The sequence below is a fragment of the Amblyomma maculatum genome, chromosome 4, assembly GCF_055883805.1.
Source record: "Amblyomma maculatum isolate TAMU_Amacu chromosome 4, ASM5588380v1, whole genome shotgun sequence".
In the NCBI taxonomy this organism is placed as follows: Eukaryota; Metazoa; Arthropoda; class Arachnida; order Ixodida; family Ixodidae; genus Amblyomma; species Amblyomma maculatum.
The window spans coordinates 68,205,726-68,230,549 of NC_139347.1; the positions used below are offsets into that span (position 1 = coordinate 68,205,726).

A 24,824-nucleotide genomic window follows, 5' to 3' on the forward strand; every position below is an offset into this window, starting at 1 on the left:
TTTCCTGGTTATGAAAATGTTGTTCACGTTAGGTGGTCGCACAAATTCGCAATCGCTTTGACCATTAGGCTTGGGCGAGTCGCGACGTCAATGAGATGGGAATTCGGCAGCTATGAACACAGCATTGCCTTAGACGACCGTCCTGGTTCCCCGATGCAGCGTTCAGAACGCCCATTCTAAACATAGCGGCTTTCGATATATACGACGCCGAAATTAGAGGCTGGCTCCCTGAAACCCATTATACCTGCCTTCGAAACCGTCCTCACTACAGTGGACGGTTCCTCACTGCACTATAATCAGAGATGAAGGATGCGTGAGGACGCATCGTGTAGTTCACACTGCACATGCGGAGCGGAGCCGCCAGGTCGCCGATAATCAGTCTAGTCTCTGGCTGGTGAACTGCGCACAAGTAGCTCGCTCTCATCGGCCTGAGATTTGCAGTCTGTCAGAAGCTTCAAGTCTTCTCGACCCCATCAAAACAACGCTAGCTCCCACACTGTCATTGGAATGCGCGAGTTGTGCGTGTTTATAGAGGAATGCGCACAAACTGACCTACTCGGTGACGTCATTGCCTTGAGGCAAATCACCCCTCTGTAAGTACCTTCAGGCAATGACTGCGGGGTTGCAGAAGCAACGCCTCTGCTGGTCTCGGTCAGAATGGTGTTTAACCTCCATTTCATCAGAGTCTGCTGCGTTGTTGTGAGTAATGGAAATGTCCGCTGCCCGCCACACGAAGAAAAAGCTTCCGCGTCTTCATTGTCGCAAATAATAAGGCGAACCAGCAAGGGACGGCGTTAATTTGCATGCATGGTTTTTTAAAGGACCAGAAGAGGCAGCTCGTAGGCCGGTTGGACTTCTGAATGTTCCAGAAACCGCGCAGAAATGAACGGGAGAAGCAATTAGTGTTCTAATTTTTCTGCGCTGGAGTTTTTCGACATTTGCGGTCGTCGAAGTGCTTGCACTCTTTGGTTATAACTTAGATAGGTCACTCTGCTTCGCTTGGATTCGCAATAATTCGTCAGAGTATCGTCTACGTTATGAAAGAAAGTTTGTTATTAAAAAACGAGTCCTCAGGGTTTCTTCCTGCTTGGAACAATAATCATATAAGGTGAAATCAAGAAGCGCTCTTACTGCAACTGTAGCTGTACTGTTCTCTGCAGGCAATTATTTTCTGCAACGAAAATAAAATACTATATTCCCAGATGTCCTACAGCGACGCAAGAAGGAGCTGTGCTTTGGCTGGTATTTTGCAGGAACCGCATTAGTTTTTCTTGAATACGAATGAGATCGGGCAGGGGCTGTAGCGAATAACATAGTGCGGAGAGACGAACACGTGCGCTCTTAACGGGTAATTGTATTCCATTGCTAAGCAATAGTAAAGAAAAAAAAAAGAGAAAGAAATAGGTCGTGCAACCAATTCACTGCGAAGCTGCTCAGGTGACATACTGTCCAGACAGCCATGCAACGTCCCATTGAAACTTTGCGTGCACGTGATGAAATTAAAGCGTTCACAGGCGAGGAATGACATCTTATAACAAAAACGTATTTAATAAGCACGACAAATACGGCCAGCGCATTATTTTCGCGAGCTCCAGCGAAGAGAAAAGAAAAGGACATCGGTTCCTATTTCACTCCAAACACAATACTTGAAAAAGACACGGAGGGGACAGAAGCATCGCGGCTGTAAAGATATTTCAGGGGGAAATGTGTTGCGTGCCGTTTGCTGAGGACGATATCCTCAACACAAAGCGAGCTACAATAGCAATAAAATCACTCGTTCTATTACCTTTGGCATATGCAAGGTGCCGGTCACTTGCAAAGATTGCCCCGCCTGCAGTTTGGAAACGGTAAAGCAAGAAATAAATATACAAAGGAAGGTTTAATGCAAGTGGTGTTAAAACAATAGTCAGTGTTGAATCAGAAAAAGGAAAGACGTGTATACATAAGGGTCAGTGCATGCAGAAACGTACGTTGAAAGCGAGTGCGTGCTTCGCAGCGTAATGAATGGTGAGAGATCAATCCACCGATTACAAAACACTTCCCTCGGCGCTTTGCTTCTTAGAGATAGGCGCCTCCACTTTCACGGTCTCCAGTGTACGTTTACTGACTTCGAGATTAGCTGTTATGCAACGTGCCGGCTGTAATTTGCGTCGATTAGCATCGCCTACAACGCACCACTCGTTACGCGGTAACAGTTAAAGGATATAATCACGTAATCCATTTGGAATCTGCGGTACTCGCTATTCATACGCGATTTTCTCAGTCACTGCATGTTTACAGACTCGAAAAGCTTGGAAGTGTCGCATATTTTGTAAGCGATATTTCATCTATATTTCATCGTGTCTGCTGAAGAAATTGCGGAAACATTAACGTCTTTCTCGGTGACGTACTGTAACACGAGGATTGAGCTAACGTTCGAAAATACACACTATGCGAATGAAAAGAACGTCGAACCGAAATAAGTCGTGCCTCGTTAATACTACCCCCGTTAATATAGACGACTGGAATTATGGACAGTTTTTCTGGGGACCAAACTTTTTTTATGCCTTTACGTCTCGTTGTTATGGAAACTCGCTGTCCGGACAATGGACAAGGAGAAAATGCATAGATACCATTCGGGTCCATGTATATTTGTCGCGTTAATATATGTACAGTCAAGAAAACCATCTTTACCTGCTTCAAAGATAATTTCTCTTCTACATTTTGTTGAACGGCACCACATTAACGTAGTGCCAATGATTTATTGATTGACCTTTTCGCTTGCGGTTTCATATTTTACACTGCGATGTTGTGCAGTCTGTGCACGTTATGATTTCTTGTATTGCATGAATTCTTTTGAACACAACTCTGACAACAGCTCGCGCCTTGTAGAAAGTAGTATTCAGCCGACTGAATTGCTGATACATAGCAGGAGTTCATGGTACATTAAAAGTAGTAGTCAAGTAATTTACTAAACACTATCAGTTAAGAACAAAATATGCAACTACATCACAATATATTTTCAATTGCATCGAATTTGAAGCATAAGGGTGACTCGAATAATATGCTTGTAGCTCCTAATGCCAACTTCGCTAGCCTACATTATGCTCTAAAGCAGACCTTATCCTTAGCATTTTTTGTTTGTTTGTTTGTTTTTCAGAAACAAAATTCCGATTCGTTAATACGGACAACTCGCTTGATGGACAGTTTTGCGCGAAAATCAAAGTAGGCACGACTGTACACGTAAAAGTCTGAAGAGGCCAACAACATTATACGTACATGCGCTAAGCGCCTATGAACTATAACATTATAAGCAATGCTAAAATAAAATAGCGCTCTATTATACTATTAGAACATTTAAACGATAATGATTATAATAACACTTACTATTAGAACATTTAAAAGATAAGGATTATAATAAAAATTACTACAACCTTTTCATAACCAGGAAACCGACAATCATGCCTTCGTTTTCAGTCGGGGGGAAGGGGGATTTCTACCTTGCTCTCACCGGCATCGATTTCCCATTCGAGATGATCGAACAATATGTTTCATCTTTAAAAAGAAAGTTACAAGGCATATTCAAGTTTGCTGTCTTGCTCGCCCGCTTCAGATTGTTTTCAGTGCAAGCGCACGACGCTGGAATGAACCAGTTATACCAGCATCAACGCGTCACTGCCCCCCTTACGGCGGCCCAGTCTGCATTCTACTCCGAATCCTTTTGTTGTGTTGCAATGCAATCGGAGAGGGCACGAAAGGTAGACGACATTTAAGTCCATTACCAGGCTCCTTCTCACGGGTGTGCAGTTCATCGCACGCTCATGACCTCAATTCCGGTTTTTCTCCGTATTCGAGTTATCGTCTGCCGCCGGGCACCCGCAACCAAAACAACCGGACCGAGTCCAAACAAGTTGTGAGAAAGGCGCCGGCTGTTTTGTTTCGTCTCAGCGCTTTTAGGGTTCCTAAGCGCTATTTCCAAAGGTTCTTCGCTGCAGCAAGCGAGGACAGTCCTGTGCGGCTGGTCGCCGACTTCATCCCTGAATTTGAGTTTCGGAAAGGCCGCCATATTTCGGCAACGAGGGCACGTCGCGCCACCTCTCGACAGTGGCCTTGTTGGGGAGACGCATCGCATGATCGTGACGTAACCCTTGTGTGGCCGCTGTGGCCGCTGCTCCTACCTCGATCATTCAACTTGCGGCAGCAGCTCCCCATCTCCGGCTCATCTCGGCGTATGCGTTGCTATGGTGCATTAGACGAGGCCGGCTCTGCCCGTTTCTCCGTTCTTATCTTGCCTTGTGCGCGAAGTTTCTCCGTCTCATCCGCACTCGTGAGTACCTAGCTGTCAGCCCTTTGTCAGCGGCTTGATTTCTCTCTCTCTCTCTCGCCGCGAGCTGCTGTCGAGCCGGCAAGATGTCAGTTAAGGCGGCACGCTTGTTGCGCCTGCCTGCCATGCCAGGGAAGAAAGGGTTGGAACGAACACTGGCAGCGCGCCTTTCCGGTCTCCGCTGACATATCCGTCAGAACCCAAAGATCTGGCGCTACGGGCCGTTTAATGAGGCCCATTCTCTCTTGCTTTGCAGCGTGGGACGGAAACTTAACCGTTTGACAGCCATACATTAACGTTACTGCTGTCGGTAGTGGAAAGGAGAGCAGAAACACGGTAGCCTTTCCGTAGCGCTGTCACCGGTTTGTTTCAAATTATGAGTCTTGAGAGCGCTGGTATATTCACCAACTGTGAACTGTCGTCATATCGCAGTTGTAAGCGCAAGAGTTCTTTCACGCGGCAATTCCACGTGGGGAATTGTCAGAAACGAGGGGGAGGGGTAGATTTAAAGCGGTTCATTGCGTAAGAGCGATGCGTGATTGCGCCGTTTCTGTGCGCTGTCATGATTGGGCCAACGCTCGTTGTCAACCGCTCACGTAGCGTAAGAGAACGTTTTGTGAATCTCGCTGGCGTCAGGTAGCAACATCAGAGTAATTTAGGTCTTCGTTTCCCATTGCCCCAACTAAACTCTAGCTTAATTAAATTATTCGAAATCATGGCTCCAGGCAATTGCATGACGCATGTAATATGCACATGGGCACGGAAATAAGTTGTATATATTTTCTTGGTTTTCTTTTTTGTATGATAGCCGCAAAAAAAAAAAAAAAAAAAAGATAAAGAACTTATCAGTGCGCTCGTGGAAGTCGCGTGTGCCTAGCTCCTTTTAATCACCTCCAGCTTCGTGATTTTTTAGTGCCGTTTTCTTAAAGCAAGCAATTGTGTGTGTATGGGAGCACGATTTCATATATCAAACAAAAAATATCATTAATCATCTTAATTTCACATTGAGTTCTTTTTTATTCCAAGTCTAGGCAAAATACTACTCATGTAAAAAATCTGTTAGAATTAAAATAATCTTTGAATGATTTCATTTGTGTGAAGCAGGCATTCATCTACTGTGCAAATTGTTCCTGTTGTATAGCCTTACTGTGATAGTCAGCAATGACTGCGAACCTCTCACCTTTTTCTTTTTACACAGAAAACAAAATGCAGGGCACAGCCAAGATTGTCCTCAGCCTGAAGGCATGCAAGAATGTTTGCACAGTGAGCAGACTTCCACAGAATGTTCTCCTGTGCCGGGGGCTCCTGACTTCACGATCGCAAGGGCAGATTGAAGCTGTTGCCACACAGGTCTGTTTTCTACATCTCCCTTTCTTTAATGAACATTGGTAGCAACTACTGAAGATTGTGTAGCCGAGTTGAAGACTATCAGTATTTCTAATTCTGTGGTCATTCCCTCCACTGCCAAGCCTTATTTAGCTGTGGGCTCATCTAACATGTACGAGTCAAGCACCAAGCTTCTTTGTGGTCGTTTCTGCGTCCTCTTTGTATAAAGTGCTCAAGTGGGGAAATCTCCTGAATAGAAATGGATGTCTCCTCAAAGCTTGTAGCTCTTGGATGCAACAATTGCCTAGAAGTACAGGCTGCTTTCTAATTTTAGTTGTTATTAAATGCTGTACACTGCTGAGGTGCTTTACACAAGAAATACTCTTACCGGACACAGTAATATTTTATGGAATCTTATCGCATTAAGGTCTCCGTTCTGCAGAAAATTCGGCATCAGTTTTGTAGTAGTTGTCGGTGTGAATGAAAAATCACAGGCATGCCGCTGGCAGATGCTAATTGATAGGTAACATCTGTAGCATATGCGGCAAGATATTTTCATTTCCACCATAATCTCACGACACTTTTGGTCACTGTTCTGTCTTTTTAACTGCTTCATTGCAACAAATTATGTTTTTCACTGTGAAACAACATGCACAAAATGCAGGGGCAGGGCGATGGAGTCCAGAAAAAATTTAACAACGGCTACATGTTCTCCTATGTTTTCATCACATGGCTACAAGCGGGCGGGTCGTCACTTGCGCCACAGCCAATAGGTGTCATGGAAATGCAGCTGAGATCAGATTTGAAGCAGGCATTCGATGAGAACTGTACTGGCTGATGAAAACAGCTACCTTCTTTCTAATCTAAGAATGGCATTACTTTTCAAGATAGGTTTTGTCTGGTTTAATTCATGTGGTTTATTGTCTCAGAGCTACTCAGGCTATGAGAGATGCTGTGGTCGAGGGCTCCGGAAATTTTGACCACCTGGGGTTCTTTAACGTGACATTGCGCAGTGTATTGCTTTTGACCTGCATCTAAAGCATCGGCTGCGGGCGCGATTGAGCCTGTGTTCATGGGTTGAGCAGTCAAGTGGCACCCTAGCCAGAGTGATCGCAGCAGGAAAACCTCGTAAACTGGTGTCATTGGTGGCACGTGGTATCATTGCTGAAATCAATTTAGGTTTATCACCAAATACGCATGGCGTCTGTATTCGATATACAATAAAAATATCAGTGACACCATTCTATAAATGTGCAGTGCGGGAAAGCCAACTCAACAGCAATGAAATGTGTATTGTTAGCATTCAGTATTCAGAGTCTCATCAGTGATTAAGACAGTTCAAAAAGTGGGCTTACGTTCTATGCTGACAGCCTTAAAGTTTGCAATATAGTCTGGCCTCCTAAATCAAGCATAAAGAAGTATATTAGATAATTTTGGTTAATTATAATCATTTGATTTGAGCTCTCTCATATACATAAGATCCACCTTGGCATAGAGTTCACCTGCAGAGACAGCTGCAAATGTATTTCTTACAGTTCTTAAAATATATATTTTTTAAACATCAGAGGTCAAACCGGCTTTTAAGCCGAGTCACATCATGCAGAATTTCTTAGTATTGAAGACAGCTTGTGAATCTCAAAAATTTCTGACCGCAGTGACACGTGGCACTGGTGCGTATTCTTTGCAGGTTCTCGAGCCTGGCACAGCGGCACTGAAGAAGCAGCCAGCGCCACTGGAGCCATCGGAATGGCCGTACACAGAGCACACTGTAAAGGTGCACACATGCGCACAGCTTTACCAAGACTGGAGAAAGTGGAAGCCTGGCTACCAGAATGCCCCTGCTGAAGGTATACGAGTTTATTGACAAGACTGCATCGTCAGGAAAGGCCCATATTTCTTGCTTTCTCCTTCAAGGGGAAAGAAGGGGTAGCGATGGCTTTATCATGTCCACCACCCAATAACTGCACTGACTCCAGGCCTGAATATGCTGGCTGGCCTTTTGTGTTATGAGATCGCTTACAGCTAAGAGAGCATTTTTGGTGGGCTACCAAAATGTAGCTATTTAAGTGCTCTTTCATACATGTGAACAATTTTTACTTAAGTGCTCTACTCAACACTAAAAAATCTTTCAGCGGAAACTTTCGGGGATTGTCAAAAAGGGAGGAATATAAAAAGAAATATAGTAAGAATAAACTCATAGTGTACAAAATAGCACACAATATGTCCTTTCTTACTTTTAAAATTTTGGCTTGCGTATATGTTTCTTTTTCTTGGTGTTAACTCTTCATTACCATGGCATGACTCTAAGGGATCTTGGAAAAAAATGTTTTAATTAAATGACAGGTTTGCTGGATTCTGCTGTAACGTATAGCAATATGCAACTCTTTAGAACATCTTTCAAGTCGATGCAAATTTTGTGTTTAACGTTATACATAGCACATAGAAAATATGTTGCTCTGCAAAGCCACTGAAAGAAACATCCAAAAAATAAAAAAAATGGCATAAGTATCAAAATAAAACATTGTAATAATAATATTAATAATAATAATTCAGAATATAAAAATATATGCTATGCTGTCTCTTTTATTAATTCCAAAATTTTGGTGTGCCTATCTACAATTTTCTTAATTTATAATTTTTTAATGCTGTTCAGAAGCAGTGGTGACCATTCAATTCCCTACACTAGCAAAGTGCAGTGAAGTGAAATTACTGAGGAACTAATATGCTACGTGCTGAAGTTCGTTTTAAAGGTGTGCCCTTCTCATAACAACATAAATTCATTTTGATTTCAGTTTTCCTCTGCTTATAGCAAAGCCTACAATTTTCGCGTTTTCAAACATTTTATGGTTTATGGCTGGAATGTTCTGCGGAATGCTTTGCAGAGAGTGATGAGTCTAATCTAGTTTGTTGTCGGAATAGAAAACCTGCTCTAGGAGCTGTTCTCTGAAAATTAGGGGCTGAAACTCCATTTGAAGTGACTGAATGAGCTTCGCAATTATTCAGCTTCTGGGTGAGCCATCTCATGTGCCAGAGCTTTCCTTGTTGCTGAAACCCTAACGAATGGAAATAAAATGTCTAAAACACTTGAGCGAGTGTAACTGCTCTGGAGTGACCACCAGTTGCTACTCCAGGCTGACATTAAGTCCAGCTTAAGTCACAGCTCGTGAACTTGTCTTTGGACTTTGCACTACTGGTGTCATAAGAAAAAAAAAAAACTCCAGTAGAAGCAGTGGAATCGCGTGGATGGTGCAGAATTCATAACATGTCCTGAAGCGAGCTTGAAGTTGTTTTGGTTGACCACCTCGCTCCGAATAATTATTTCTTCTACTTTTCTGCCTGCCAAAAAAAAAAAAAAAATGAACCACACGGAGCTAAGCTAAAAATTGAAGTTGTCCTTCTATCTGCCTAGATGGGGCTACGTGTTCCAAAACATGGAAATTTGCATTCTGCAGCGCATCGAAAACCATTGTTCATATATGAATGGTGGCCTGTGGCGCGGTCTCGAAAGAGTCAAGTGTCCTTTAATTTCTTGGGTTCTGTTCTTCTATTTCAATGGCAATATTTTATGTATGTACAGTGTTATTCCAATGATTTTTGCTTTTGTTATACATTGGGTGCTGAACTGTATATAGGACCCAGGGCACAGTGTAAGGCTAGGACACTGGCAGCACGTTTTTCTTCGAATGAAAAAAACAGACATTATTATTGGTGGGTGAGATTTGTTCCAAAACTCTAGGACTGGCGCTGCAGCCTCTGCAAGACCTTGGCCTGTACTTATTGGGGGCTGATACCTTTAACATTGTCCCCATTCATTTCTGTGTAGTGCCAGTGTATGCTATGTAGTTCTGAAAATATCTAATTTTTTTTTTGTTACCTAACCTGGTTTCTTCTTTAGTGAACATTTGTTTAATTTAATTCATGCATGTGTTTGTTTTTTTTGTGAACTATATAATAGCTCATGGAAACTGATTTTGTAGCCTACTATAACCGTTACCAGTGCTATCGAGCAAAGCTGATTGTTAAAGAAAAAATTTATTGCTGGACCATTTGTTGTGCAGTAATTGCTCCTTGTTGCCGCTTGCAAATTCTTTTGTTACTTGAGTGAACGTGCACCTTTGTAATGGGAACTAGCTAGTACTGATTCGCTGTGGACGCTGTCTGGGCTGCTGTTTCAGGGATTGAAGTGAACCTGGGGTACATGCACACGGGCCTGGACAAGCCAGCTGCTCAGCGCGAGGGCTGCCCCACCATACTGCTGCTTCATGGGGCGCCTGGCAGTTACCGAGATTTCACCCAGTTGGTGCCTTTCCTGGACAGCCACGGCGCCACCGTCATCTCCCCCCGGTGGCCTGGTAAGCGACGAGCCACTCAGACAAGTGGTCCGGTTGCAGCTTACATAGGCGGGAAATGAACGACAGTCTGCTTCATTACCGAGATAGAATGATGGCACGAAATGAGTTACTACAGCTTCACGCTAAGAAACTGAGCCTTGAAATCTCTAACGTATGTGCTCGGATTTCACATGCTGCACGCTGCTTCCTACAGACTATAAAGCTCAAAGTGCACCCACTCGCTGATTTGAGGCTTAAGAACTCTGGGTCGCAGTTTCTGTTAACATGGTGTACTAGTAAAAACATGTTTTTGTTGTGCAGAGATTGCCTGATATCGGTACTATATGCATTAGCTGCAGCATATACAAAAAAGTATGTGATATGCCTTCTTGTAGAAAGCAGGCATATCAACTGCAAGAGTCATAGAGCAGCCCTGCAGGGCAAAACGAAAAGTGCAAGCCATTGTGGAATAATCTCGGCCTCACTCTTTCTTGTGTGATAGAGTGAGAGCTGGTTTCATGTTGTCTTCAGCCCACTTCATGTATTGCGTAATAAATGCACTATTGCCAGTTATCCAATCTCTGGAAGGCTATTTTATTGATTGTATTCATGTAACACCTATTCGGACTTACCTATAGCATGCTCGCATATCTTTTTAGGGCGCTCTTCTTTTAAGACAAACTTCTGATAAGACAAATTTTCTGGTCCCTTTGAGTTCGTTTTAAAGGGAGTTCGCTGTACCTAGGTCATCCGCAATATCAAGCGTGCACTTAACTGAGTCATTCGATTTGCCACATTTCGGAGCATGTGCCACATTGGCGGAGGTAGTCGTCTTCAACTTCTACGCTCCACTACTTTCACAAGTGGTTTGCAAATCGCCGCCATGCAGATAAAAGACTAAAATAGGAAAAGAATGAGCTGTAATTTTCGAGTTTCAAGGCACTTGGTTCAACATATTTAAGAATGGCGCATATGTGCTTAAAATAAGTGTTTACATCTATTGTTAATGGCCAAACGGTGGTCACTGGGCGGGATAAGGAAAGAGGCCTTCTAACGCTGCCACCTTGTCCTTGTTGTCTATTTGCAGACTTACGCCTCAGCTACCAAATGGGAACATTTTGGCATTCAGCAGAAGAGAAGACACATTTGTTGACTGACTTTCTCAAGGCCATCAACGTCAGCAAGTAACCAGTTATTTTACGTTATTTGTGACGTCATATATGGTACTTGTACCTCGGCAATTGCACTGCCAGCAATTTTTTTTTCACCCTGATAACCACTGAACGGGACTGCTGAATGGCACCAGTGGGAAAATAAAGTGCCTGGTGTAGCTTTTTTTTTTACTGTGTTTTCATTAATTAAACATGTTTAAATAATATTAAGCTCATTTTACTGTGATTACGCAGTTCCTGTCATGGTTTCCAAGCTTTGAAAAATGCAGTTTGTAGCTGCAAGTCCTAGAACTCAAAGACCATAATGGAATAATTTTTAGAAGCGTTGAACTGATTTCTAGCTAGTCTATGGCCGAACTGCTTGATTCAATTGTTCTATCTCCAATTGTAAGTTGTAGCCATTACGAATTGCTTCCCTCTAGAGGTGTGTGAATATTCAGAAATTTGAATATGAATCAGATTCATGCGTTATTCGATTCGTATTCGAAGAACTGATATTCGGAATTTTCGAATTCACCACAATTTCCTCCGCACTGCGCGCTTTGCCGCAACGCTTCACTGCATGCAATGAAGCATCCTCAAAACGCTGCAGGGCCGTTTTGTGAAGAGGGATATACACTTTTCCTCAATTTTAGTTTAATTTAATTCTAATTGCAAATATCATGTGAATTCTGAAATAAACTAGATGAACAGTGTGTGCTATTTTTTAGTTTTGTGCTTTTTTTTTTTCATTGGTCCGATATTCGATATTCCATTCAATATTTGAAGGCATTTTTTTTTTTCATATTCATATTTGATTAGTATTCAAAAATTTTAAGATTTGCACACCCGTATTTTCCGCACAATTCGATTCAGGTTCCAGTTAGTGTCAGGCTGGCTTGATTTGGCATTCATCAATGAATAGCAACTGTTTAGACTTGTGACTAGCTGGTTTTCATTTGGAACCAAATAAAATCATTCGAATTCCTAGTTGAGAATTGCCTCATCTTTTTGCTCACAGGGTTGACTTGCTTGTGGCTCACAGCAGTGCCATCTATCCAACTCTGAATGTAATGACAAGGCCAGGCATGCCCCAAGTCAACGCTGTGGCCCTGCTGGCACCCGCAGGACACCAGCTGGTCAGGTATGTGTCACTCGTCACTTCTTGGTTGCGTGATATTTCATATTGCCATTTTTTTTTTTTTTTAAGTTGAGATTCTTCATAACTTATATGCAAGACAGTTGCCTAGTTAATAAGTGTACAGTGCTTGAATAAAGTAAGAAATGCCCCAAGTTCAGCCCTGGTTTCAGTAGCTATTAGAATTTGAATTTTTGATGCTTTGTGAGCTATCCTTTTTTAGTCGTAGTAGAAATGAACAGAGTTCCAGAATGTAGACTTGACTTACAAGTTTGAGTGAGAGACTGAACTAAGCTGCAGAAGAACTTAGGCATTCAAGGTTATAAAGTTAATAATGCTGCGAGAATTTTTGAGTGGGTGCATAGAACTTGCATCCTGTTGAATACAAGTGCAATGTGCAAACAGTTGAGCCAGAGAGAAATGAAACTAGGAGGGCTCTATTTGCAGAACAGCAGTAAAGTTCAATATAGCTTGACTCAATTTCTTTGCTGTTTATGTGCCATTCTAGATAGTGCCAAGCTGCCAACAGGGAAATGCCTTGCTTTCAGTGTCAAGACAGATAAGGATTTAATTGTTAAGTTAATGGATTTTCATGTTCTGAAGGTATATTTTTGCTTTAAGGCGTGCCATAGTGGAGAGCTACGAATTATTGCTTAACCCTTTGACTGTCGAATATTCCAAAAAAGTTCACCCCCAGTGTCAAATTTTTTTAAACTCTATCCGTTTAGCGCAGTACCCATACGGCAAAAACACTCAAAGGGTTAATGCTTGATTACATCAGCATGGTTCAAAGTCCTGGTTTTTATTTTGGCATTTCAAAGTTCCATTCATTCAGTTCCATCCATTCATTTGTGACTATTATGATCGAGATCACAGAACAGCCAGAATGACACAGCTCGGATATGGAGTGGCCGTGTTGTCGCACTGGGTGTACTGGTTTTAAAACCACTCTCCAACCTATGGTACAGAAGTAATGGGGAGCGTAGGAGACCGCTAGTTCAGTTGTCACAATACTCTTTAATGTCCTTGCGTAAATTTTTCAGTGACTTCCAAGGATGCTCAAATTCGTGCCTATGTCATGCTCACGCTAGCCAATCAGAGAGCCTAATAGCACAACACCTTGGAGGGCAGCCAGGACAACAGAAGGCCAGCGGTGTGTTGGGCAGAGACAACGTTCAAAGCTCTACTGCGGCTCGCTTAGAAGACAAATGTTCGCGTGTGTTTTAAACCTGGTTCGCACTGCAGAAACAATCGGTCAAGTCTGTCCGGCAACAGCATGTTCGCATAGTGTTGGCAACCCTTTCACACTGCCTCAACACGAACTGTCCAGAAATGCATCTCTGTCGCCTGGCTACACGGAATGGAAACTTCTGTAAGGACACTTAGCGAACTCCTTGTCGCACTAAAAAAAAGCAACTTTGCCAACACTCCTCTGCTGCCCCTCAAGCGTAGCTGCTCGTATGGTCCCATACTGTGTGCTCTCTTCCGTGGGCGACTTCTGCGCACGGAAGAGGAGGGGAACCAATGCTGCCCCACCACAGCTGGTTTCAATACCGCACCCTGCCCAACTGCTTGCAAAATGCCGTACCGCGGCATACAGTAAAGCAATAAAAGGGATTTTTTTTTTTTCATGTGCTCTTTGCAAGCACAGAAACCATTCAAAAACAATCAATCACCGTTAAGTGCATGCTCTGGTGGTGGTTGCCGCTGGGATTTTCACTCAACCGGCTGCTGACATACATTGTTTGCATTTAGTTTTCGCTGCCCCAGTCTGTCATACCAAGGTAACACCCCGGCAGCCTGCCTTGATTCTCAGCTATTTGTGCAGTGGGACAAGCTGTTTGGAAACAAATTTGTTAGGAAACAAGTTTCAGGTTTGCTGGCGAGCATGTTTTGTTCATGCCGTTGTTGTGTTTCCGCAGTGTGAACTGGGCTTTAGAGGGCAACTAGGGCTCTCCTATGGACTCTGCGAAACCCTACATTGTTTCTGTTGGAGTCGCCACCTATTAACTTACCAGTGGTGTCCTCTAAGCTGAGGCCCAGCCGGGGGTGATTTGAATAAGGCAGTTCTGTGTTTGGTTCTGGAACGGCGTGGTTGCTTGGCTCTCTCTCCCGGCCTTCGAGGGCTGCGGGTCGCCTCCCGGCACGACAGCACAGGAACGCCCACACAACATAGTGTCAGAAGTGACAGCAACATGAAAAACTCGTCTTGAAGTAGCCCTCAACGACCGTGAACAGCAAAAAGATGCTCCCGAACGAAAGCGCCCAGCAGGTCCAGTGGCTAGCGGTCACTGTACAACCGCCAGACTCGTTCGACTTCTGCAACCCAGAAATTTAGTCTTCATTGAAGTCTCGCTTCGAGGACTTTGCCGCTGTCTCCGGAGTACGGAACACTCCGCAAAACATGCAAGTATGTGCGTTTCTGTACTGTATGGGCCCGGAAGCTCGCTCGTTACTAGACACTTTTTCACTCAATGCTGCCGCGTTAGCCTCCTACGACGCAGTTGTCAAACACTTCTCCTAGCACTTCGTGCATCCCTGTAATAAATTCTATGAGTCGTCTCGCTTTCACAGGTTCGTTCAACAACCTGGTGAGAGTGCCGACGCATTTTACGCCGAATTTGTCAAGTTAGTCAAACGTTGCAACTACCCATCACCGGCGGTGGAAGAATGCTTGGTCCACGACAGGTTTGTTGTTGGATTGCTCGACACACGTCTCTCCGAAAAGCTTTGCTGCTCTCCGAAGCTAACTCTCAAAGAAGCTTGGACGCAAGCTTGTCAGTCCGAGGACGCGGACAAAGAACGCTTACTCGCACAGGCTACCTCAGAAGGCATGGTCAACAGTGATGCTACGACTCAAAAGTTTTCGCGGCGGCTGGTCAACGCCAGAACACGCTGAATGGACGCGAAGTCTGAGCGCTATTGTGACATTCCGGTCTGTTTCTTCTGCGTCCGCGCATATCATGCACGCTCAGAGTGCCCGGCAAAGAGCTCTATCTGCAACTGCTACTGTAAGAAAGGTCGTTTTACTGAAGTTCGCCGCTCCAGGAAGTCGAGGCAGATCAAACTCAATGCTATCCAATTGCATGCTCTCGAGTCGCCATCTAAAGCCAAGTATGTGGACGTCACAGTCGACAACTGCATAACTCAGTTCAAAATAGACTCAGGGGCTGAGGTTTCCGCAGTCCCAAGTGGCTTTCCCGGAGTCCCGGCTGATCTCGCCAAGGTAGATGCTACTTTTACAGGGCCCCGTGGCCAACCTCTGCATGTACGGGGTTCATATTTGGCACATCTATCTTGGCAAGGGACGATCAGCTCCCAGCGTCTTTACGTCATTGAGTCACTTTCAGTACCTTTACTGGGTCTACCAGTCATCCAAGCTCTTGAAGTTATTGAATTTTTGGGTACTGCCAACACTCCTGAGCCAACGGTTCATGCTGAACTGTTCGTGGCCTCGGCATGCTCAGAGATGAGTACACCATTCGCTTGAAACAAGATGTGCCGTTCTCACTTAGTGCACCTCGACGGATACCAATCCCCCTGCGTGAAGTTGTTCGGCAAGAACATGAAAAACTCGAAAGTGACGGCGTCATTCGCTGTATTAATCAAAAAGAGTGGAAAGTATCGTTTGTGTGTTGATCGGACTCGACTAAACAAAGTAGTGCTCAGGGAAAGACACATTTTGCCTACCGTTGAACAAGTTCTTGGGCTCATTGGTGATGCAGCTGTTATTTCGAAATTAAGTGCAACTGCAGGCTTCCACAAGAATTAACAGCCTTCATCACACCTTTCGATCGCTATTTTTTGCCGACTGCTCTTCGGCATCACTTCCGCCCTGGAGTATTTTCAAAAGCAAATGGCCAAGATCCTTGAAGGTCAGGCGGTTGTGTCAACATGATTGATGATATTCTTGTTTTTGGACATATCAAGCAGAAACACGATGCAAGACTTGAGCAAGTGTTGACTCGTCTTGCAACTGTAGGGGTCACATTAACAAGGACAAATCTTGTTTTGGGGTCTCCGAAGTCTCCTTCCTAGGTGTCGTCGTCTCGGCACAAGGCATCAAGCCAGACCCGGGCAAGATCGATACGGTTTATGCAATGCCACCTCCCACAGATGTTGCAGGCGTCAAGACATTTACTAGGGATGGTAAATCATTTTGCCAGGTTCTTGCCTCATATTTCAAAAATCACTGCTCCAATACGCACCCTTCTCAACAAGAATGCTAGTTGGACTTAGCAGCATGAGCAGGAAGTTGCATTCAAGAAAGACAAAACACTTCTGATGTCCGAACGCTGCTTTGCCAAGTACCATCCATTGTATGCCACAACAGTCTCTGCCGACGCCAGCTCTTTTGGATTCGGAGCAGTCCTGCTACAAGCACTACCGACTGGTGAACGGAGGCCAGTAGCCTTTGCCACAAGGGCAAAGACGACCACAGAATAAAGGTACAGTCAAACAGAAAAGGAGGCCTTGGCTACAACGTGGGCCATCCAGAAGTTCGACGAATTCATCAAAGGCATCATCTTCACCATAGAAACTGATCACCATCCTCTCGTGTCATTGTTTGGCAAAATGGAACTTGACATGCTTCCTCCGAGGGCGCAAAAACTCAGGCTAAAGACAATGCCTTATCAGTTTCAGATAATGTATGTGCCCGGAAAATTGTTGGCTACAACGAATACATTGTCTCGCATCCCTCCCAAAGTGTATCCAGTAGACACCGTAGAACTTTTTTGCTACCAAAGTCGTGGCTTCTGCTACAGATGTGCTTCCTGTGAACATGCAGGATTCAGGAATGCCCAAAGTTGTGATGGAGAATGCACCACGCTCATCTCTTCCTGCCAGCACGACTGGCCAAAGAAGTCAAAGATACCTCTTCATGTGTCAAAGTATGACTCAATGAAGGATGAAGTTTTTATTTGTGATGTTCTTCTCCTCTAAGGCACTCGCCTCCTCATCCCCTCAGCAATGAGGCCAGCAGACTTGACGCTTCTGCATGAAGGGCATTAGGGCATCGGTTGCACCAAGGCCCTCGCTCGTGAATCTGTGTGGTGGCCTCGCATAACAGCAGAAATAGCCTCCTTCGTGACCAGCTGTGGAAGGTGTGCCCTTACTCGAGTGAATTCAGCGCAACCACTCCTTCCTACAAACCTCCCTGGTCGTCCCTGGCAAGTTCTGGGCATGGACTTCTTTCACCACAACTCTCAAACCTTCTTGATGATAGTGGACTACTACTCCCGGTTCTCAGAGGTAGTGACATTGAAAAGTACAATAGCTCCAGTGGTCATTGAGGTGCTCGAAAGGCTGTTCGCCTGTCATGGGATATCGCAACAGGTTTAGTCAGACAATGGTCCGCCCTTTTCTTCACGTGAATTTGCCGCATTCGCTTCATCTTCTGGTTTCGACCACATCACCAGTAGCCCCCATTGCCTACAGTCTAACGGAGAGGCAGAGCGAATGATCCGGACTGCGAAAGACATCCGTAAGGCAAAAGATCCTCGCTTGGCCCTTCTAAGCTACTATAGGGATACACCAGGTGTGAGTGGCTTTAGCCCGGCTCAGCTCCTAATGGGAAGGCAACTGAGAACTAGAGTTCCAAAGCCGGAGGAAAAGCTTCGTCCACACTGGCCCGAAAGTAAGGAGGTAGTCATCAGAGATGACCCTGACAAGAAAAGGACTGCAAAGGACTTCAACCGATGTCATCGCATCGAGGATCTGCCATCACTTCAGGTTCATTTCAGTCTGGTGAACAGGTTTGTGTTCGACCTGACCAGGTGCGTGCTACAGTTCTTGGCAAGGCACAGCGTTCAAGGTCCTTCAACGTCGAAACGGAGCGAAAAACGATTCTGCAGCGGAATCATCGACACCTTGCTATCTTTGTGCTGAGGGCAGCAGATCCCGCACTTCTCCAGCCTCACCGCCTAACTCAAGAGGCAGCAGCACCTGATCCGCCGCCTGTTACAGCGGGACCTTCTTCACGTCCTGGTGATGGTGCTGTGTTTACCCGTAGTGGCTGCCATGTAGTACCACCGGAACGCTTGAACTTGTGACTGAGGTGGGGGGGAGATGTTGGGGTCACCACCTATTAACTTACCAGTGGTGCCCTCTAAGCTGAAGCCCAGCCGAGGGTGATTTGAATAAGGCAGTTTTATGTTTGGTTCTGAAGCAGCGTTGTTGCTTGGCTCTCTCTCCCAGCCTTCGTGGCTGGGGGTTGCCTCCCAACACAACAGCATGGGAACGCCCACACAACAGTTTCATGCTTTCATCCTCAAAGGTTAGACAGCACTCCGGTAGCTTACTCTAAAACTGTCTAAATTGTACACACACACAAGTTTTGTATGATGTTCAGCTTCCGAAATATATGCTGGCTCTGGAAAAGCACACTACCATATTTATTCGAGCCTAGGCAAATGGTTTCTTCAACCCTTTGAATGTTAAACATTTTTAGAAAAAATTTACCACCGATGTCAAATTTTTATTGCTGATTTTAAATGAAGAAAATTGTGAAAGTCTGTGTACATAAGGCAAAAAATATATATGGAGAGTATTGCAGTTATAGCATCAATGAAACTAACTAAACTGGAGAGCGATGACATCCCATGTGTTTCGATAAGCTGAGAAGCATGAACAAAGATAAAAATCTGCCTTCACAGGCCTCTGCTTTTCGCATTTCAGTTGTGAACGCATGAAGAAAATGAAACCACGATGGCGAGTCGCCTTAAACCACGCGTGGCACCAATGTCACAATCATGCTCTTTTTTTTTTTCTGCAGAATGGTAGCGTAAACAATTTCGCAACACTTCTTGTAGGTCCTAGAAGGTCTTCACAAACCTTTGCTAGCGTCCCAACGTAGAGATCAAATTTTGTGCGTCTGTTGTGATCGCGTGGAGAAACCGAAACTGCGAGAATGCATCACAGTGTGCAACACGATGGTCACTATCAATTTTCTTTTCCTGTACAAGATGGCAGCAGAAACAATGTTTTAATATTTCTTGTACATTTTAGTAGATGGCAGCACCTAAATAAGTGCCTCTCTTCAGAAGGGCACAAAATTTCAAATGCACGCTCGGAGCATATGCATACGGCTAAAACCGTGCGGGACGGAATTCAGCCACAGTACCCGTACGACAAAAACACTGAAAGGGGTAAAAAAAAAAAAAAACACAAGATGTGAAACTCCTAGGTCTGCTTTGATTGGAGGATTTCATTGTCATGTCATAAAACATGATAAATACATAAAAACTAAAAAGTAGTACACGCAGGTGACACCCCCAGAGATTCCAAGACAGCGCTGTAGCCATTACTATCCCCTGCCAACGCTGATGAAAGCACACATGAGCATCGGCTGCCATTGGTTGCCTAAATAAGCCTTTTAAGGATCAGCTACACAAGTTCGACGTTGACTGGCTGAGTGAAACGCGCGGGCTAACTCTAACAAGCATACATCACTAGGAGTTGTAGCTATGCAGTTGAACCTCTCAATAACGAAAGCCCTCAAAACGAAGTTCTCGCGGCAACGAATAAATTCAGCGGCCCCGGCGAGCACCCATAGAGTTGCCCGAGTTGTCCGAAGCTAACTCTCAAAGAAGCTTGGACGCAAGCTTGTCAGTCCGAGGACGCGGACAAAGAACGCTTACTCGCACAGGCTACCTCAGAAGGCATGGTCAACAGTGATGCTACGACTCAAAAGTTTTCGCGGCGGCTGGTCAACGCCAGAACACGCTGAATGGACGCGAAGTCTGAGCGCTATTGTGACATTCCGGTCTGTTTCTTCTGCGTCCGCGCATATCATGCACGCTCAGAGTGCCCGGCAAAGAGCTCTATCTGCAACTGCTACTGTAAGAAAGGTCGTTTTACTGAAGTTCGCCGCTCCAGGAAGTCGAGGCAGATCAAACTCAATGCTATCCAATTGCATGCTCTCGAGTCGCCATCTAAAGCCAAGTATGTGGACGTCACAGTCGACAACTGCATAACTCAGTTCAAAATAGACTCAGGGGCTGAGGTTTCCGCAGTCCCAAGTGGCTTTCCCGGAGTCCCGGCTGATCTCGCCAAGGTAGATGCTACTTTTACAGGGCCCCGTGGCCAACCTCTGCATGTACGGGGTTCATATTTGGCACATCTATCTTGGCAAGGGACGATCAGCTCCCAGCGTCTTTACGTCATTGAGTCACTTTCAGTACCTTTACTGGGTCTACCAGTCATCCAAGCTCTTGAAGTTATTGAATTTTTGGGTACTGCCAACACTCCTGAGCCAACGGTTCATGCTGAACTGTTCGTGGCCTCGGCATGCTCAGAGATGAGTACACCATTCGCTTGAAACAAGATGTGCCGTTCTCACTTAGTGCACCTCGACGGATACCAATCCCCCTGCGTGAAGTTGTTCGGCAAGAACATGAAAAACTCGAAAGTGACGGCGTCATTCGCTGTATTAATCAAAAAGAGTGGAAAGTATCGTTTGTGTGTTGATCGGACTCGACTAAACAAAGTAGTGCTCAGGGAAAGACACATTTTGCCTACCGTTGAACAAGTTCTTGGGCTCATTGGTGATGCAGCTGTTATTTCGAAATTAAGTGCAACTGCAGGCTTCCACAAGAATTAACAGCCTTCATCACACCTTTCGATCGCTATTTTTTGCCGACTGCTCTTCGGCATCACTTCCGCCCTGGAGTATTTTCAAAAGCAAATGGCCAAGATCCTTGAAGGTCAGGCGGTTGTGTCAACATGATTGATGATATTCTTGTTTTTGGACATATCAAGCAGAAACACGATGCAAGACTTGAGCAAGTGTTGACTCGTCTTGCAACTGTAGGGGTCACATTAACAAGGACAAATCTTGTTTTGGGGTCTCCGAAGTCTCCTTCCTAGGTGTCGTCGTCTCGGCACAAGGCATCAAGCCAGACCCGGGCAAGATCGATACGGTTTATGCAATGCCACCTCCCACAGATGTTGCAGGCGTCAAGACATTTACTAGGGATGGTAAATCATTTTGCCAGGTTCTTGCCTCATATTTCAAAAATCACTGCTCCAATACGCACCCTTCTCAACAAGAATGCTAGTTGGACTTAGCAGCATGAGCAGGAAGTTGCATTCAAGAAAGACAAAACACTTCTGATGTCCGAACGCTGCTTTGCCAAGTACCATCCATTGTATGCCACAACAGTCTCTGCCGACGCCAGCTCTTTTGGATTCGGAGCAGTCCTGCTACAAGCACTACCGACTGGTGAACGGAGGCCAGTAGCCTTTGCCACAAGGGCAAAGACGACCACAGAATAAAGGTACAGTCAAACAGAAAAGGAGGCCTTGGCTACAACGTGGGCCATCCAGAAGTTCGACGAATTCATCAAAGGCATCATCTTCACCATAGAAACTGATCACCATCCTCTCGTGTCATTGTTTGGCAAAATGGAACTTGACATGCTTCCTCCGAGGGCGCAAAAACTCAGGCTAAAGACAATGCCTTATCAGTTTCAGATAATGTATGTGCCCGGAAAATTGTTGGCTACAACGAATACATTGTCTCGCATCCCTCCCAAAGTGTATCCAGTAGACACCGTAGAACTTTTTTGCTACCAAAGTCGTGGCTTCTGCTACAGATGTGCTTCCTGTGAACATGCAGGATTCAGGAATGCCCAAAGTTGTGATGGAGAATGCACCACGCTCATCTCTTCCTGCCAGCACGACTGGCCAAAGAAGTCAAAGATACCTCTTCATGTGTCAAAGTATGACTCAATGAAGGATGAAGTTTTTATTTGTGATGTTCTTCTCCTCTAAGGCACTCGCCTCCTCATCCCCTCAGCAATGAGGCCAGCAGACTTGACGCTTCTGCATGAAGGGCATTAGGGCATCGGTTGCACCAAGGCCCTCGCTCGTGAATCTGTGTGGTGGCCTCGCATAACAGCAGAAATAGCCTCCTTCGTGACCAGCTGTGGAAGGTGTGCCCTTACTCGAGTGAATTCAGCGCAACCACTCCTTCCTACAAACCTCCCTGGTCGTCCCTGGCAAGTTCTGGGCATGGACTTCTTTCACCACAACTCTCAAACCTTCTTGATGATAGTGGACTACTACTCCCGGTTCTCAGAGGTAGTGACATTGAAAAGTACAATAGCTCCAGTGGTCATTGAGGTGCTCGAAAGGCTGTTCGCCTGTCATGGGATATCGCAACAGGTTTAGTCAGACAATGGTCCGCCCTTTTCTTCACGTGAATTTGCCGCATTCGCTTCATCTTCTGGTTTCGACCACATCACCAGTAGCCCCCATTGCCTACAGTCTAACGGAGAGGCAGAGCGAATGATCCGGACTGCGAAAGACATCCGTAAGGCAAAAGATCCTCGCTTGGCCCTTCTAAGCTACTATAGGGATACACCAGGTGTGAGTGGCTTTAGCCCGGCTCAGCTCCTAATGGGAAGGCAACTGAGAACTAGAGTTCCAAAGCCGGAGGAAAAGCTTCGTCCACACTGGCCCGAAAGTAAGGAGGTAGTCATCAGAGATGACCCTGACAAGAAAAGGACTGCAAAGGACTTCAACCGATGTCATCGCATCGAGGATCTGCCATCACTTCAGGTTCATTTCAGTCTGGTGAACAGGTTTGTGTTCGACCTGACCAGGTGCGTGCTACAGTTCTTGGCAAGGCACAGCGTTCAAGGTCCTTCAACGTCGAAACGGAGCGAAAAACGATTCTGCAGCGGAATCATCGACACCTTGCTATCTTTGTGCTGAGGGCAGCAGATCCCGCACTTCTCCAGCCTCACCGCCTAACTCAAGAGGCAGCAGCACCTGATCCGCCGCCTGTTACAGCGGGACCTTCTTCACGTCCTGGTGATGGTGCTGTGTTTACCCGTAGTGGCTGCCATGTAGTACCACCGGAACGCTTGAACTTGTGACTGAGGTGGGGGGGAGATGTTGGGGTCACCACCTATTAACTTACCAGTGGTGCCCTCTAAGCTGAAGCCCAGCCGAGGGTGATTTGAATAAGGCAGTTTTATGTTTGGTTCTGAAGCAGCGTTGTTGCTTGGCTCTCTCTCCCAGCCTTCGTGGCTGGGGGTTGCCTCCCAACACAACAGCATGGGAACGCCCACACAACAGTTTCATGCTTTCATCCTCAAAGGTTAGACAGCACTCCGGTAGCTTACTCTAAAACTGTCTAAATTGTACACACACACAAGTTTTGTATGATGTTCAGCTTCCGAAATATATGCTGGCTCTGGAAAAGCACACTACCATATTTATTCGAGCCTAGGCAAATGGTTTCTTCAACCCTTTGAATGTTAAACATTTTTAGAAAAAATTTACCACCGATGTCAAATTTTTATTGCTGATTTTAAATGAAGAAAATTGTGAAAGTCTGTGTACATAAGGCAAAAAATATATATGGAGAGTATTGCAGTTATAGCATCAATGAAACTAACTAAACTGGAGAGCGATGACATCCCATGTGTTTCGATAAGCTGAGAAGCATGAACAAAGATAAAAATCTGCCTTCACAGGCCTCTGCTTTTCGCATTTCAGTTGTGAACGCATGAAGAAAATGAAACCACGATGGCGAGTCGCCTTAAACCACGCGTGGCACCAATGTCACAATCATGCTCTTTTTTTTTTTCTGCAGAATGGTAGCGTAAACAATTTCGCAACACTTCTTGTAGGTCCTAGAAGGTCTTCACAAACCTTTGCTAGCGTCCCAACGTAGAGATCAAATTTTGTGCGTCTGTTGTGATCGCGTGGAGAAACCGAAACTGCGAGAATGCATCACAGTGTGCAACACGATGGTCACTATCAATTTTCTTTTCCTGTACAAGATGGCAGCAGAAACAATGTTTTAATATTTCTTGTACATTTTAGTAGATGGCAGCACCTAAATAAGTGCCTCTCTTCAGAAGGGCACAAAATTTCAAATGCACGCTCGGAGCATATGCATACGGCTAAAACCGTGCGGGACGGAATTCAGCCACAGTACCCGTACGACAAAAACACTGAAAGGGGTAAAAAAAAAAAAAAAACACAAGATGTGAAACTCCTAGGTCTGCTTTGATTGGAGGATTTCATTGTCATGTCATAAAACATGATAAATACATAAAAACTAAAAAGTAGTACACGCAGGTGACACCCCCAGAGATTCCAAGACAGCGCTGTAGCCATTACTATCCCCTGCCAACGCTGATGAAAGCACACATGAGCATCGGCTGCCATTGGTTGCCTAAATAAGCCTTTTAAGGATCAGCTACACAAGTTCGACGTTGACTGGCTGAGTGAAACGCGCGGGCTAACTCTAACAAGCATACATCACTAGGAGTTGTAGCTATGCAGTTGAACCTCTCAATAACGAAAGCCCTCAAAACGAAGTTCTCGCGGCAACGAATAAATTCAGCGGCCCCGGCGAGCACCCATAGAGTTGCCCCCTCTTAAAAGCAAAAAGATTTTAAAAAGAATCCCGCATTAACGAAAATTTGAGGAAATGAGCTGCAAATGTTTTTCGGCCTATGAGCCAGTTGAGAACACAGAAGTACTGGAATTGTAGCAGCACACTTATCCAACAAGCATCGGCGCAGCCATTGCTTTTTACAGACTGTCGGTGAAAT

General features: G+C 45.0%; 1 protein-coding gene and 3 pseudogenes across 1 annotated transcript in view; all 4 read left to right on the plus strand.

Moving 5' to 3' along the window:
• Positions 1-4,105: 4,105 nt before the first annotated feature.
• Positions 4,106-24,824, plus strand: part of LOC146191305 (uncharacterized) — a 32,388-nt gene continuing 11,669 nt past the window's right edge. The window contains exons 1-6 of the mRNA XM_084601810.1: positions 4,106-4,306; positions 5,502-5,653; positions 7,317-7,476; positions 9,805-9,981; positions 11,048-11,144; positions 12,133-12,255. Coding sequence (XP_084457936.1) covers positions 5,510-5,653; positions 7,317-7,476; positions 9,805-9,981; positions 11,048-11,144; positions 12,133-12,255 — 701 coding nt within the window. The 5' untranslated portion in view covers positions 4,106-4,306; positions 5,502-5,509. The remainder of the gene's footprint in view (positions 4,307-5,501; positions 5,654-7,316; positions 7,477-9,804; positions 9,982-11,047; positions 11,145-12,132; positions 12,256-24,824) is intronic.
• LOC146191306 (uncharacterized) lies at positions 14,495-15,888 on the plus strand (annotated as a pseudogene).
• Positions 16,106-18,302, plus strand: LOC146191307 (uncharacterized; annotated as a pseudogene).
• LOC146191308 (uncharacterized) lies at positions 19,979-23,132 on the plus strand (annotated as a pseudogene).